Source organism: Meleagris gallopavo, chromosome 2 (assembly GCF_905368555.1).
Source record: "Meleagris gallopavo chromosome 2, MGAL_WU_HG_1.1, whole genome shotgun sequence".
Classification (NCBI taxonomy): domain Eukaryota; kingdom Metazoa; phylum Chordata; class Aves; order Galliformes; family Phasianidae; genus Meleagris; species Meleagris gallopavo.
This window is the reverse complement of record NC_139405.1, coordinates 78369104-78385643: the sequence shown is the minus strand read 5'-3', so window position 1 is coordinate 78385643 and position 16540 is coordinate 78369104. Positions and strand designations below refer to the sequence as shown.

At 39.9% G+C, this 16540-nt stretch overlaps 2 protein-coding genes across 4 annotated transcripts in view; one reads left to right on the top strand and one right to left on the bottom strand.

Moving 5' to 3' along the window:
• Positions 1-450: 450 nt before the first annotated feature.
• LOC146545049 (uncharacterized) lies at positions 451-5963 on the bottom strand. Its single transcript, XM_085217740.1, has 2 exons — positions 4884-5963; positions 451-1728 (listed from the first exon to the last, which is right to left on the bottom strand). The coding sequence occupies exon 1, from the start codon at positions 5803-5805 to the stop codon at positions 5170-5172; it is 636 nt and encodes a 211-aa protein (XP_085073866.1). The 5' UTR covers positions 5806-5963; the 3' UTR covers positions 451-1728; positions 4884-5169.
• TTK (TTK protein kinase) overlaps positions 5106-16540 on the top strand; it is a 32588-nt gene continuing 21153 nt past the window's right edge. Inside the window, exons 1-5 of one of the 3 annotated variants that reach the window (XM_010707699.4) lie at positions 5106-5237; positions 8621-8820; positions 11603-11750; positions 12001-12223; positions 13837-13943. In XM_010707699.4, coding sequence (XP_010706001.2) covers positions 11603-11750; positions 12001-12223; positions 13837-13943 — 478 coding nt within the window. In that variant the 5' untranslated portion in view covers positions 5106-5237; positions 8621-8820. Of the gene's footprint in view, positions 5238-5363; positions 5382-5467; positions 5613-8620; positions 8821-11602; positions 11751-12000; positions 12224-13836; positions 13944-16540 lie in introns of those variants that run through there. The other 2 variants (XM_085217739.1, XM_010707700.4) reach the window with 2 other exon arrangements.

Below are 16540 nucleotides of genomic sequence, written 5' to 3'. Positions count from 1 at the left end.
GGTGGATATTGATAGGACAACGGGGAATGGTTTTAAACTGAGACGGGGAGGTTTAGGTTAGATATTAGGAGGAAGTTTTTCACACAGAGGGAGGTGACGCACTGGAACAGGTTGCCCAAGGAGGTTGTGGATGCCCCATCCCTGCAGGCATTCAAGGCCAGGCTGGATGTGGCTCTGGGCAGCCTGGTCTGCTGGTTGGTGACCCTGCACATAGCAGGGGGTTGAAACTAGATGATCATTATGGTCCTTTTCAACCCAGGTCATTCTATGATTCTACAATCACTAGCCTTGACTAATTATCGGCCTTTTAGATAGCTCAAAGGAAGTGAATTAACTCTGCCCTTCCAGTTTATATGTTCTTAATAGTAGCCAAAAGCTTAATGCTAGCAGTTATTTGAAATTGCAATAACAAACAATTAAACATTGCACCACCAAACGAGTAAAGATATGTCAGAAATTAATTAATTTACTATAAATGCAGTATAATTAACCCCATCTTCAACATGGCTCTTGCTTGTGCAATGGCTAACTGTTTCCAGGAAAGCAGCAAACATTTACATCCAGATAAACTTGTTTGACAGAGTATTATTTGACCAGGACTTAAGGAACAAAACAAAGAGAAGAACAAAGGAAGATAAAGGAAGTGTGGGATAGACGAGTAGACAGTGAGGTGGGTTGAGAACTGGCTGACTGGCAGAGCGCAGAGGGTCGTCGTTGGTGGTGCAGAGTCTGGCTGGAGACCTGTAACCAGTGGTGTCCCCCAGGGGTCTGTGCTGGGTCCGGTCTTGTTCAACATCTTCATCAATGACCTTGATGAGGGGATAGCGGCCACCCTCAGCAAGTTTGCTGATGATACGAAGTTGGGAGGATTGGCTGACACGCCTGAAGGCTGTGCTGCCATTCAGCGAGACCTGGACAGGCTGGAGAGCTGGGCAGTAAGAAACTGGACGAGATTCAACACAAGCAAGTGTAGGGTCTTACACCTAGGGAGGAATAATTGCATGCACCAATACAGGCTGGGGGATGAGCTGCTGGAGAGGAGCTCTGCAGAGAAGGACCTGGGCGTCCTGGTGGACGACAGGTTGGCCCTGAGCCACCAGTGTGCCCTTGTGGCCAAAAAGGCCAATGGCATTCTGGGGTACATTAAGAAGAGCGTGTCCAGCAGGTCGAGGGAGGTGATCCTCCCCCTCTACTCTGCCCTGGTAAGGCCTCATCTGGAGTACTGTGTCCAGTTCTGGGCTCCCCACTACAAAAAAGACAGGGATCTCTTGGAAAGAGTCCAGCGGAGGGCCACAAAGATGGTGAAGGGCCTGGAGCATCTCCCCTATGAAGAAAGGCTAAGTGAACTGGGTCTGTTTAGCCTAGAGAAAAGAAGACTGAGAGGGGACCTGATCCAGGTTTATAAATATCTGAGGTGTGGCGGCCATAGCAGTGAGGCCAGTCTCTTTTCAGTGGTACGTGGAGACAGGACGAGGGGAAACGGACATAAGCTGCAGCATAGGAAGATTCGCACAAATGTGCGTAAGAACTTCTTCACGGTGAGGGTGACGGAGCACTGGAACAGGCTGCCCAGGGAGGTTGTGGAGTCTCCTTCTCTGGAGATATTCAAGTCTCGCCTGGACGCCTACCTGTGCGACCTGGTGTAGGGAACCTGCTTTGGCAGGGGGGTTGGTCTCGATGATCTCTAGAGGTCCCTTCCAACCCCTACAATTCTGTGATTCTGTGATTCTGTGATAAAGAGCAAAAAATGGAACAAAAAATTAAAACTTATATAAGGTGTAAGAAGTCTCATCAGAAATATTTATCTGATTCCACAGGAAGCAGGTGCTTTAAAGAAACAAAACTGAAATAAACTTTGGAAGATAAGACCGATATTTTCCAAGCAATAAAGAATGCTGAACAATTCTTGAATACTATGGATGTCTCTCCTGAGACATATGGATTCACACAGTTCAAGGTGGAAAGGACCACTGGATTATCCACACTGATCTCTTCTTAGCACAGCTTAGAAATTTTTACGTAGTAGCCCTGAATATTGATTTGAAGAAGTTATGCTTAAATATAACATCTTACTACAAGAATTCTCTTGAGATGCCAAAAGCAGAATGAATGTATTTCATTCCAGATCTTTTTCAACTCTTTCTCTATTTCTCAGCTTTCTTTTTGTCCACTCTTGTGCCTCCTTTTTCTCTGCTGCAGTTACCTTCCAAATACAGAACCCCCCTCTAATTTCTTTTTCTCCACTGTGTCCAGTTTTGATGAGTCTGTATTCAAGTCTGCTATGTATGGTACCATTACCTAAGAGATCTCACATGTGATCTTATCTCTAACACAGCTACGTACATGCTTTTAGTCATGTAGGACCACTCTTCACAGAAGGTTCCCTTTCAAAATATTCCCCCTCAAATATCTGTGAAGTATTTTTTATTTCTTACATAATTTCCCTGTAAACACATACTACTCAAAACATTGGAAAATTAGAACCAGTGCCTGAAGTATTCTTCTGAAATGAACAGCACAAAAAATTCTTACTAACACTTCCTTCTGGGGAGGTGTTGATTGAATCCATTTCTAAATTGGTATTTCTGCACATTTTACTGACTTTACATACAAACTGGTACCTATCAGACAACACACACAGAAGCCAGGCGCAATGGTTCTCATTGTTTTAGTGATCAAACATGTCTATCAGTAGGGGAAAAAATGATTATTCACTAAGCGCAGTCACAAAGCATGAATCAGATGTGTAAATGAACAATTATGGAATAAAATCCACTGATGTAAATAACAATACTGTTCTCTCTTCCTCTTCATTATTAAAACAAACAAACCCAATAAATTACACATAAAGTTTGAAGTAGCCAGTAATGAAAAGTAGTATGTCACAGAGATATAACAGCTAGGATGAATGTGAATATTAGACACCTGGTGGTTATTCTTGCTGCTAAAAATCTTAGTTTTTTGTTAAGTAACTACTTATTTCCAGAACAGCTTCTCATTTGTTTAGTCAACTCCACCCTCTAGAACATTTGTCTCTTCTTGTGGACATATGTACATTGTAGCAATGCAGCAGACTGGTTTGCATGCTCTCGAAAAATAAAGACTCTCAGTAAATAAATACTCATCAGAGCTCTCTCCAAATGCACTTCTAACCAAATCAGTTACACTGAATGTCTGTCATTAGCTGTAAACAGTAAGCTACCACCCCTACTGTCAGGTTGGATAGTTGAGAAAGGTTCTTTGTTAGAGGTGTTCAGGCCCTGAAACAGGCTCCCCAAGGCAGTGGTCATGGTACTAACCCTGCTCAAGTTCAAGAAGCATTTGGACAACATTTTCATATGGTTTGAATTTTGGGTAGTCCTGTGTAGAGCCAGGAGTTGAACTAGATGATTCTTGTAGGTCCATCCAAACTCGGTTGGAATTGGACTCTATGATTCTTAACCTTAGATCAGCACTTCACACCAGAGACACTGACTATCAAATACCTGCTCAAGAGGATGCATTGGTTACTGACAAATTTTCAATTGGAAGACAACATTTTCACATAAACATATCAGAAAACATCATAATGTGGTATAAAGATTTTATTAACATTTGAAAAATTCTTTGTGATTCGTTTGTGTATTTGTCACACTTGGATTTGCAAAAGGGACATTCAAACTAATCCAAAATCTTACCATATGATCAATTACTAAAAATAATGAAATAGGATTCACCTGGTGCAACTCTTTACAAAAAACTGATCTCTTTTCTTTTGTCAGCCATTTTTTCATCACATCCTTGTTTTTTCAGATTATCATGTCACTTCTGTCATTCATACTGGAATCACCTTTAGGTGTAGACTTCAATTGGTATACTTCTTAAATTCCCTATACATCTATGATTTTAAAATGAATAACAAGCATAAATAAGCAGTTGAGTAATGGTTCTGCCAGCAATCCAAACATCACACATTTTATAATTCACTGTAGGATGCTATATAGAAGCTTATATTTTTTTTCCACCGGTATTACAGACTTACAGTGTTTCTTTCCTTGATCTTCTCCTGTCTTTGACATTTTTTCCTCCTCTCCCAGAGGTCAACACATCTTCATCCTAATATTCACTTCAGCTTTGCTAAGATTCTTTCTACAAAGCATTCTAAGTTCTACAGAACTCAAATGACCTGCCCTAGAATGACGCAACTCTCATCTCCTTAAGAACCAATCAAAACTCTTGCTAATAGAATACTATGAACTTGAGTAAAAACAGATCCAGACTGGACTCATGTGACTTATACCGCGTCTTTCAGTTGTCACAAGGTTCAGATTCTAGTGCAATATTAGAGTTCCAAAACAACCACACCATCTCTAAATCCATCAAAGATGTATAAATACGAGTAATGTAGTGGAAGCTTTGCACACAGAGGGTGGTAAAGCACTGGAACAGGTTGCCCAAGGAGGTTGTGGATGCCCCATCCCTGCAGGCATTCAAGGCCAGGCTGGATGTGGTTCTGGGCAGCCTGGTCTGGTGGTTGGTGATCCTGCACATAGCAGGGGGGTTGAAACTAGATGATCATTATGGTCCTTTTCAACCCAGGCCATTCTATGATTCTGTGATTCTCAGTACTTGGAGAAAAACAGGCATGCCCATAGGATGATCCAGTACATTCTAAAATAGATATTTGGACTTAATTTCTTTTTTAAATGTCTCTGCTTTCAGCATCAAATGAACTTGTACTGCTATGTAGGACAAGATGCTTGTATTTTAGATGAGTACAAGATGACTAAGTTTAATTCCAATTAAAACCTTGTTTAAGTGTTATATTATCAACACCATACGTGTTCTCTAACAAAAGCTAATGTTAACTAGCAAGTTATTAAATTAGTATGGCATATACATACATGCGATATACACGCTGCAGGGAAACACCCCCGGGGCGGATAACGGCCCCACCGCGATCCCGCTCCCTTACTGCGCCTGCGCATAACCTCCTACCCCTCCTTCACGAGGCACCAATAGAGAAGCCGCTGAAGATCCGTGACTGCTGTGGGGGCGGTACCACCGTGCCTCTCCTCCAGTAGAAAGGCGTGTTCCCGATGTTTTTTGGTTTTTTTTTTTTACTCTTTCGGCCAATCAGCGCTGGCTTGGGGTGGGGTGGGGATTTTCAAACTGGGAGAGGAACGCGGCCTAGTTTAGTCTGCCCCGAGCGCGGCCTGGTCCCGGTCTGAGCGGGCGGCGGTGAGCACGGAGCTGCGGTGAGTGCGGAGTCTGGGGCGGTGTTTCCGGCCGTGGGGTTCCGGGTATCCGAGCGGCGCAGGCGGTGGGCCTTGGGCCGCCTGCAGCCGTGCTGCCCGCCGGGCTGGCTTCCCGCCGGCCCCGCCCTCGGCTCCGTGCCGCGGGTAGGAGGCGAGTGCTGCCCCGTGGGCTGGGGAAGCGGGGGCCGTGCAGGTGGCGGCGGGGCTGTCTCAGGTAGTAGGGGCACGAGGGTAGAGCTGGGCGGGGATGCCCGCGGCCTCCTAGGAGCAGTCCGTACCGGTAGTTGGGCGAACGTGTAGGGGCCTGTGGGCCTAGGACGGAAAAAAAAAGAGACGGATCTTGGTGTGTGCTCTGTTCAGTTCTGGCTGGTGCAGGTGAGAATGCCACGGCTCCTCCTTCTGAAGCACTATCCCGGTTGTGCCAGGGTATCCGGTTGCTGCTAAGCTGCATCCTTGAGCCTTTAGAACCGAAAGCCTCGGTGCCTTTGTTGCTGCTCGGTTCTCCCCTGCCTGTTGAGAGCTCTCGCACACCATGCAGGTTGGTTGTGCTGTAGCAGCTCACCCGCATCACTGATGCTGAGCCTTTTCCTGGCTAGCACTGTCCTGTATCTTCCCGAGTCCTTTTGTGTTTTGTAGCCAACAATTTTTGTATTTCCTACGTGGAGTTAATATTGCAAATTCTTTCTTTGAGTGGTGATTTTTCTGGAGGTTGGGTTTCTCTTTCAAGAAATCATGATTTAGGTTTTAGTGTTTATAGGTGAGTACGAACAATTGTACACGTACCTACATTCTCTTACATCTGTGGAGAAGCTTAGTTACTGTGTTTCACTGTGCTTCTGCTGGTGAGGCCCCAGCTTGAGTGCTGTGTTCAGTTTTGGGCACCTCACTACAAGAAAGACATCGAGGCCCTAGAGTGTGCCTAAAGAAAGAGCAGTAAAGCTGGTGGGGGGCTTGGAACACAGATTTTTTTGGGGAGCAGCTGAGAGAGCTGGGATTGTTTACTCTGGAGAAGAGGAGGCTCGGGGGAGACCCTATCACTCTCTACAATTAAGTGAGAGAAGGTTGTGGTGAGGAGGAGGTCAGCCTCTCCTCCCATGTGAGTAACAATAGGACAGGAGGTAAGGGGCTTAAGCAGTGCCAAGGGAGGTTCAGGTTGGGTATTAGGAAACGCTTGTCAGAGTGGTAGTACATTGGAGCAGGCTGCTTAATGAAGTGGTAGAGTCATCATCCCTGGAGGTGTTCAAGAGAAGGGTAGATGTGACACTGATGTATATGGTTTAGTCGGCATGGTGGTGATGTGTTGATGGTTGGACTAAATAGATTATCTTGGTGGTCTCTTCCAACCTTAATGAATCTATAATTCTATTTTGGGGAAAATAGTGGCTAGGTAAAGGAGAGACTTGGTGGCTACACTTGGGAATAGGCTAGAAGCAAGTTACTGGGTTTATCTAGTTGGATAGCTTACAAAATCTTGTAACAGTTCTTGTGATCAGGGAATCATGTGAGATGTGAAAGGAGCTGAAGCTGAGGAGGATTTGTAAGGTTAATGCAACTTGTTGGATAACAGGTTTTGTTCCACGAGCAGTTAACTGCTTTCTAGGTAGAAAAAACATTTAAAAGATGTTCTAGGAGGGACATCTTTTAAAATCTGTCCAAGCTAACAAAAGTTACAGAATTTCTTTCATATTCCTATCATTGCAATTTGTTCTTCTGACTTAAACCTAAAAAATTGCTTTTTTATTAAGCAAGCTCTCTGCTTTCATGACTTCTCCTGTTTGTTTGAAAAACTCAGTAGTTTGTAAACTTGTCTGTTCCTTCAAAGTTGTAATAAAGACTGGTTTCTGCTGCAGTAGCTGTGGACTAAATGAATAAATGACAGAATGCCAAGGATTTTTGATGATTTGCCATGTGTTGGTACATGCTTCTGTTCTTCTTTGCCTTGAACACAAATGGTAAAGTCTTGAGGGGAGGGACTTTTATGTACTTGCATAATAGATTCTAACATTCATGAAAGGTCTATATTATTACTGTTGTGTTTAAGCAGTGTTGATATAACTGCACTGATAAACGATTATAGTATAGTATTGCTCTGCTTTCTGTAATGGCAACAATTTTCTGTCCTACCAACAAGCATGTGCTTGAACAGTGAGCAAATTTGAAATAATAAAGAGAGTACAAGAAAAAAATAATGCAAATGCTGTAGAAGATGAAAATTAAGTTCTGTATTACCGTCTTTACCTCCAGGGGCTGGAGCTCCTCCCCTACAAAGACAGGCTGTGAGGGAGCTGGGCTTGTTCAGCCTGGAGAAAAGTAGACTGTGGGGTGATCTCACTGCAGTCTTTCAGTACCTAAAGGGAGCCTATTAATAGGGAAGGAATGAACTCTTTGGAAGGGTAGATAACAGCAGGACAAGGGGAAATGGTTTTAAGTTGAGGGAGGGAAGATTTAGGTTGGATGTCAGGAGAAGCTCTTTACTATGAGAGTGGTGAGGTACTGGAACAGGCTGCCCAGAGAGGTTGTGGATGCCCTGTCCCTGGAGGTGTTGAAGGCCAGATTGGATGGGGCCCTGGGCAACCTGGTCTAGTATTAAATGGGGAGATTGGTGGCCCTGCGTGTGGCAGGGGGTTGGATAAGTACCTCCTTGGATAAGCAGATGTATTTCAGTAGATTCCAGGAGCAGGAGGAGTATGTCTTTTTGTTATTGTTGATCAATAATTAAAAAAATTTCATACTTTATCAAAGTTTCCATCTGAAGAAAAAGTGTATCTTGATTTGTTCAGAAACACTGCATGACATTGCAAATCCATCATTCCAAGTCTGATTGCTTTTATTCTCTTTATTATCAATAAGTTTTATTGGTTGTATTGCACATGGGAACCTATGTCTAACAGACGTGGCCACTTCATCCTTTTACAATTGAATATATGTATAATTGCATGTTGATGTTATAACTCTTCACTGCCTCGTCAAATTTTGAAGATGCTTCACAAATTCATGGCAAATATTTTTTTTGAAAGTAATGCTGTAGCAGGTTTAGCCATTGTGATACTCTAAATACTTGCTTGTGACTGGACTTTGGTGTGAGTGGAAGAGTACTTGTGAGTCATGACAATACACGGATGATTATGCTCTCAAGGTATTTTTCATCTGTACATTTCATACCCAGCAGATGCTTCTGGAAGTGTTTGCATGTAGTCCACAAGTAATTCTTGAGCTTTTTTTTTTTGGTGCTGGTTAGTATTGTTAGTAATTAGGAATAGCTTTATTGGTTTGTTTTAATGAAAAATCAGTTTTTGTGATGGTATGACCATGCAGGAAGCTTACAGTATATATTGATACCTGTGTACTTCTGAATATCTAATCATTCAATTTTTGATACTCAGGAACTTCTTCAGCATGAAGGACTGTGTTTCTTGCCGTTGCTGGATTCTTGGGATCATCTGAAGTAATCTGACCCTCATCCACTTCAACTTTTTGACGAAGCATATCAGTTCTTCAGAAGTTTTCTCCATATTGCACATATTGAACTTTTGTCAGTTAAGAAGCTACGTACCAGAAATCTAAGTTTGGCAACTGACTTAAGGTCAGGTTTATGTAGAAAATTACTGTTGTTTTGTCTGCTACTAATGACAACCTGTCACTACAAAAATAAAACCTTATTGTGCATGAGGAAAACAGAAATAGTGTTTAAAAAAATCTGAGAATCATAGTTTTAATGAAAAATCATAGTACTGGAACATATGACAAATTTCTTTTTATGTTCTTGCTGTTTAAAGTTGCCTAAGGCTTAGCTTCAGGAAGTTGACTTCATCCATACTCCTAATGGGTACAGCTAAGGACTGATCTTTAAGAATGTTCTCAACTGTAAATAGGAGATCTGGAGTGAAAATTTCTGTATTAATTTAGGGCAAAACTACAACAGGGCACCAAAATTTTGTCAATAAGGAAGTGATCTTATTCCTGTCAGGTAATTAAGTATCATGTTTGGAATGGCATGTAAACAGCCTTTGCTACAGTAATCACCTCATTTTTAGGAATGTGATTTCTAAAAGATGGGATTGGTTATAGAGATGGTCTACTGAAGGTGATTCTCCTCTATGTACTTTAGGGAGGAGTACGTGTTGAAGAAATTTTTTAAGTTTTTATTAAATGTACTCCTGTTCTGAAGAGAAATGGGGGGGGGGGGGCTCTAGTATCATCTCACTGAAAAATTGTTTTTCAGATAGCGCTGATTGATATGTTGTCTCTAGCTTTCATAGTCTTTTCTGTGTAGTTCTTGATTACATCTCTGGGGGTTATGTTTACTTCTGCTTAATACCACTGAAAGTACTTATTTTTTTTAAGTAAGGAAGGAATCACTTGCAGAACTTAGTGGATCTTTCGCTATTCTACAAAGATATTATAAGGTGAATGTCTTTAGCACTTAACACACTTTGTCAGGCTAAATCTTGGGCTTTACATAGTAGGTTCAAAATGTTTCTAAAATAACCTTTTTATGTAGACTGGAGTGTGCTTTACATTCTTGATAGCTATTTCTAGTGCAGGAAGGATGTAAGTTAAGCAGCTTCTGCAAGTTTTGTAAGCATGACAGACTTTCTGGTTGATGGTCTCGGGGAAGAGCTGAGTCTGCTGCTTTCAAAGAAGTACAAACTTCAGATAACTGCTCTAAAAATTAATTTTGAGACTCCTGAAAAAGAGTGAAAGGCTTATCTTTTTAGTAAGTGGGATTGGAGGTGGATAGATGAACTTTTATTCCATTCTGTTGCTTCTCTGTAATTAATCTAAAATAGATCTTAATTCTCCCTTCAAGCAACTTTTCATTGACTTATACCTAAACACTAATGTTCTGTAACATTTATTACAAGCAATGCATTATAGTAACTTGTTGCATTTTATTTTCTGGTTCACCTTTATTCACTACATTCACTATTTGTGTAATATTTTAGAATTCTTTTGAAGTGAGGCCTAGGATGTAAAATTTTGCAGCAGGAAAACTTAATGTGGACTAAAATGGGGAAATGTTTCAAAGCATTTGGTTTAGAAGCTCAGTAATATAAATAAATGCTGCGTGTTTTTCAATTGAGCGCTACTTTAAGGAAGCATTTTGTTAAAATTGAGGCATAACCAACAAATAGATTTTTGAGTGTCTCACCACCCACCTGTATATCTGTATATGTATTAAATAAAAAAAATTATCTTGCCCATGGAGGGAAGAAATAAGGCTGAAAGATAAGTTATAACTGAAGATGGTTACTACTTCTACTGTAAGTTATGCCTGTTATGGAAATGGAGAAAAATGAGAATTTTGAAATTTCTAGTTCAGAGTATCAAACTTTGTGTAAAAAATGTTTACACTTGGTGGAGTTGTGGTAGGGCTGAGCAATGTAAGGTGGAGCCTAACCCATCCATACAGGTGTCATCAAGTGGAAGTCTCTCCTTACTTCCTTTCCTTTTTCTTTTCCATGTGATGAGACAGTTAAGCAAAGACACCAAGGTAATAATATAAAAAAAAAAGTATATATTATAAATTCTATCCCTATTTTTAATGTGGCATTACTGTTTTGTGGAGTTTATCTCTGAGTCAGGTCACTATGAGGTCTGACAAGTCCTTGTTCTATTACTGTTTGTTTGAGAGATCTGGCAGAATGTGTGGATAGAAGCAGAAATTCTTCCTAGTGATGCAAAACTGTGGATTTAGGTTGTAAGTTAATAAAAGTCCTATATGTTCAGGTACTACTTCTCTAGTCATACTTCCTTTGGACAGTTAAGGTACTTTGTTGGAAAGGGCAGCTGCGATGCTATATAAAATCAATGAATATAAAGATGTTATAGTTAAGAAATAAACAAGAGAGTTAGGCAAAGCAGGTTATAATAACAAAGAGAATAGATAGAATGCTTACCCACATCCTGGGCTCACTGCAAAACTCCAGAGGAGGGATCTCCAGAAGAGATCCTTCCCCACTGGTAGTCAGCTCTTAAAGGGATCTAGGAGAGGTGGAGCCAGGCTCCACCCCTTCCAGCAGCACAGGTGAATTGCCTTCACCTGTGCTCCTGTGGCTGATTCATTGCTCACCCCAGGTTATCAATCAGAGGTTCAGGCTGTGATTCAGCAGTTCCCATACAGATGCATGGATTAACATCTGGGCAAATCATGGAAGTGTACTGATTGCTTTTGTTCATTCAAGTTGACTTTTATGAAGTTTACTTGTGTGACTAAATTAACCAAGTCTTGTTAGACTAGTTATTTAATGTATGAGTCTCAATTTCAAAAATATAAGTGAGGGACTCTCCTGTCTTAATCCCATTTAATGCCAGTTGCAACTGGGCTCTTCAGTAACTTCCCTGGTTTCACCTTCTGTCTGCAGATGGAGGAGGAGGAGGATCTAAGCGAAAGAGGATTGCCACGAATTGCTTCCATCATGAGTAGAGTTAGAGACTTGAAAAACAAATACAAAAATGAAGACAATATCACAGATGAACTGAACTGTACTAAAATATCAGCTGATACAACAGGTATGTGTTTGTAATTTCCTTCAGTTATGCAACTGAAGGAAGAAAGAGTTATTAACCAAAAGGCTTTAAAGTGTAGTCTTTCTTCAGTATTAGTGACCATGAGGTACATTTAATCTCCTTACTTTTTAAAATAAATGGATGGAGGGGCAGAAACAAAACAAAAACCCCATAATGCTAGCATTGCACGCAAACTTTTTTTCTTCTATTTGTGTTGGCAATGTTTTGTTCTGCTATGCTATTTTTCTATCAGATAACTCTGGAACTGTGAATCGAATAATGATGACAAATAATCCAGAAGATTGGCTGTGTTTTTTGCTTCGGCTGGAGAAAAAGGGTAGTCCTCAGATGGACCTTAGTGTACTGAACAGACTCATTGGGCGCTACAGTCAAGCAGTAACTGCATTACCTGCAGAAAAGCATAGCGAGGATGAGAACTATGCCCGCATCCTTGTGAGATTTGCAGAGCTGAAAGCGTAAGTACAAATATTCAATACAAGAAATCTCATCAATGGCTTCTGGATTTTCATGGCGATAAAATAGTGTGGTGTGTTCTTGTTAGCAGCTCCTTGAAATTGAGCAGCTTTGGGTACTCCATAGTGTTTGCATTTGTTGTATTTGCTAATGACAAATGATTCTTCAGAGCAATTGGATATAGAGATGTTGGTGCTCTTTCTGGATGATATGTGTGAAGTTCATGGGGGAAAGCAGCATGAGACACCTCTTTCTAATTTCAGATTTACACTGTAGCTCAGAAGTTATATGATGGAAATCTGTTATAAAACTTTAATAAAGGTTAAACTGTATACATTCTAAGGTCAGAATTATTTCTCTGACTCCTATAAGTGTTCTATTGTGGCTGTGTGATAGACAGCTTGCTATTATCCAGCCAAACTCCAGTGGTCTCCCATTGCCTGTTCTTCCTTCTCTCTTAATCTGAAAGGCACATCCCAGCTATATTAAATACTCCTTTAGGGTTGGAAGAATGTCTTAAAAATATCATTCTATACTTTTACGACTTATGAAGTGAGTTCTGTTTGTAGTTTACTGCTTTGATTAGTGCAAATTTGAGCTGTGATTATTCAGGTATTTTCAGACCTATTTTAGGGCAAGATTATAATTTTTTGTAAGAAGTTCTATTGTCACTCTAAGTACCATGAAAGCATATTTTTGAAGAGCTGCATTTCAATGTTGCAGTAATCTTTAACAGTAGAAGAAGTCTCAGTGCCTATAGCTAGTATCTCTTTGTTCATTATACCCCTCTTATTACAACTCTAGCAGGTGTTTTGATCTTGCAGTATAATGTAGTCTACTTCTTTTTCTGTACTGTCATCTCCCTGGGTTTTGTTGCATTGGTGTTTACTTCCATTGTATGGTTTTAGTTATTGGTTGAATCTGCTGCTGCTGGTAAACAATCAGGAGTGAATAACATCCTGCTGTGAATACACAGCATCTTGAAGACAGAAGTGGTTTCTGTTTAAATGTTGGAGTAAAATATATATCAGAAATACCTTCTATTTCTAAAGATATGCCAAGTTCTGTTTTTTGACTATCACTTGTTTTTCAAGTTTTTTCAAGACTTATATGATGCTTTTTTGTTCCACACACACTTCCTGAAGTTTTTCTCCCCACAGATTCAAAATTGAATATCTTCAATGTAGTAATTGCTCCCCGTTTTCCTCCCTTACCTCTCCATCCCATTTTGCAGCCTCCTTAGTGTAGAAGTGGATGCAGTTAGAGAAAGATCCCCATTATCTGGTGTCAGCATGCAGCTTGGAAGGTGTTACTGAGTACTCTGGGGGGGGAAAACAGCTATGTGTTTTTTATTACTATTGTAATAGTATATGTAATATACAAATATGTAATAGTATATAGTATTCTCTATTACTGTTTATTACTATATGTATTTTTCTGTTTTCTGTTGGAAAGGGTCAGTTTAATTTGTTTCGATTACTAGGTATCTTTTAAAGACTCTTTGCTTATATGTACTTCATGAATGATTCATTAATGATTCTGAGGAAAAGAATGTAGAATGTTTATTATGTGTTTGATTCTATGCTCTGTAACTAGTGATATGCTGTCTTTACAGTCTTCAAGATCCGGAGGAGGCACGAGACCAATTTCATCTGGCCAGACTGAACTGCAAGAAATTTGCTTTTGTGCATGTGGCTTTTGCACAGTTTGAACTATCACAAGGTACATAGAAAAAGGTGTTTGTTGTTCTAGGTTGTCTTTTAAACCTCAGCTGTTACATTTTGCAAGGAAACTGATAGGTATCGTCAGAAAATGAAATTACTGGATCTTCTTTTGATTGAAATTTAATTAGAGTGTCTTCAATTCTGATACCATTATACACAGATATTGTTAGTTTTTTCCTTTTTAGAGAAAAACTTCGAAACAAGGTAAAAATTAGCTGTTTATTGGCTATTTTAAAGCTTTGACTTAATTGACAAATTTGAGGCTTTCATTGGTGTGAAAAATGATGATTATCAAATCTAGGTATCAAATCTTTAGATACTTCAGACTTGTGAGGAAGACCATCTTGCCAAAAAGCAACTGTAGATCTTTGTATTTTGCTTAAAATAACAAAACAGTGAACTGCAAATGCAATCTGGTTGATTTAAGTTTTCCTGTTGCTCAAGTTTTTAAGTAGCTTGACTGCTTTTGTTTCCTGTTTTGCTGTTGAAAGTTGGTATTGGGACAGTGGAGATGAATGATATCTTCTGTTGCTTAATACAAGTAGTAAGCTAACTTCATTCACAGTGTCATGGAAGTCATATTCCCATCAAGTCAGGGAGCAGGAGATAGTTTTGTCAGTGTTTAAAATAGAATGGTACTCTGTCAAGTTTACGGCAGTATTTTAGGCAAGCCATTTTGATGAGACAGTGATAACATTTTTAAAAAAGAAAATGGAAGAATAATGGATGAAAGAAGTGAAAAAATAATGGAGGCTGTGGATGCCCCATCCCTGGATGCATTCAAGGCTAGGCTGGATGTGGCTCTGGGCACCCTGGTCTAGTGGTTGGCATACCTGCCCAGGGCAGGGGGGTTGAAACTAGATGATCATTGTGGTCCTTTTCAACTCAACCCTATGATTTTATGATATGAATCTGATATTTTTACTGTCTGTCTCCAGTAGTAGCTGCACTGAGAGCAGATTTCTTGAAAATAGTTTATGCTGTTGCTGGGTGTACTGGATCTGGCTTGAATGGAGGTTTTCCTCATAGGTGCTGGGTTTTTAGGTTTGTGTATTTTTCTTAACAATGCTGATAACCACCAACGTTTTAGCTGCTGTTGAACATCATTTGCCCAGTCTCAAGGCTTTTTCTCTCACTCTTCTTCTGACCACACTAAGTGTGCTGGGTGTGAGCAAAACGACAGTTGATTCAAACTCACTGAAGGATTGTTCTATGGAAGATAATACGTTCAGCAATAAAAACAGGGGGCAGCCTTTTCATGGTAGTTACTTGGAGACTGGCAGGACACCAGTCTGCTGGCAGGGTTTGGGGATTGCTTTGTGTGACTTGTTTATTGGTCTTATTCCCTTCTTTTTTTTTTTTTTTTATTAGGCACTATCTTAACCTATGAGTTGTGAAGTTTTTTTTCTCTTGCTCTTCTAGCTCTCCCCTACCCTTTTGGGGCAAGGATTGAGTGAATGAGTGGTGAAAGCTTCATTGGTGGCCAAGGTCAACTCATGGCACTCAGGAAAAAATCTCAGTGTTTTAGATGATTTCAGGATTTATACCTCTTCAGTTTCTAGATGACTGAAGACTTAACCATTTTAGACTAAATTATGCCTTAAACATATTTAGAATGACATATCCCCCATCCTGTGGGCCACTAGTCCACAAAGTTCATGTTGATTTATTTTGCTTTCTCTTTTCTGTATGGGGGGTGACCTGCATACTTGGCAGCAGAACTGCGTTACATACAAACTTACTTGTCTTTGTGGGTTGGTTTTAATTTATCTTCCTTCGACAGGTGAACTGGGCCACAGGCATTTAATTAAAACTTGTGTTTGAAAGAAGAAGCCTCGGTGGATACATGTTATATTTTTTTTGTGGTTTCTTTTTTCTTTTATGACTTTTGTCAATGCAATAAAAGCTGGTGTATACTGCTGAATATGAGAAATTCTCCACGGAATTTACTACAATAGATAAAACTAATCTACACTCTGGATACTGAACACACTTACTAGATACTCCTTTTCATGCTTGCCTCTGTTTACACAGGACTACTGTCTGTGGAGAATAGACTTCAGCATTCCTTTGTTTTACTACATTTTAGGATACAACTTAGATATTTGAAGTATGTCCAATAAATTGAACCATTTCATTTAAACCAATGAGTACATACTAATTTCTTGTATTTCTGTTTTTTTTTCTTCTTGATTCCAATGTCCCATTTGTAATGGGACAGGAGAGGCCATGGAATTTTCCTCTGAAAATGCTTGCCACAAAATAACTGTGGAAGAATACTGAGTATTTATTTTCCACAAAGCTGGGAGGAGAGGACAAAAATTAAATCTCTGACTTTATATTCTATATTTTTTCAGATTATTCAGTTATCTGACCAGCCATATTCTGGTATTGCTTGTTATTTTGAGCTTTATAAACAGTAGTTAAACTGATTACATACAGTGTTCACAAGACAAATTATTGGTTAATTAAGGTGATAAACTAGAAGTACTGCAATAGTAAAGATACTGGTAAGTACTCATTGCAAGTGTAAAACCAACTGTGTAACTTAATTAACATGTAGAAATGTTACAAGTGATTACTAATAACTGAATT

Coding starts and splice junctions, on each gene's coding strand:
- LOC146545049 (XM_085217740.1), bottom strand. CDS start 5,805: ATGCGGGTGAGCTGCTACAGCACAACCAACCTGCATGGTGTGCGAGAG.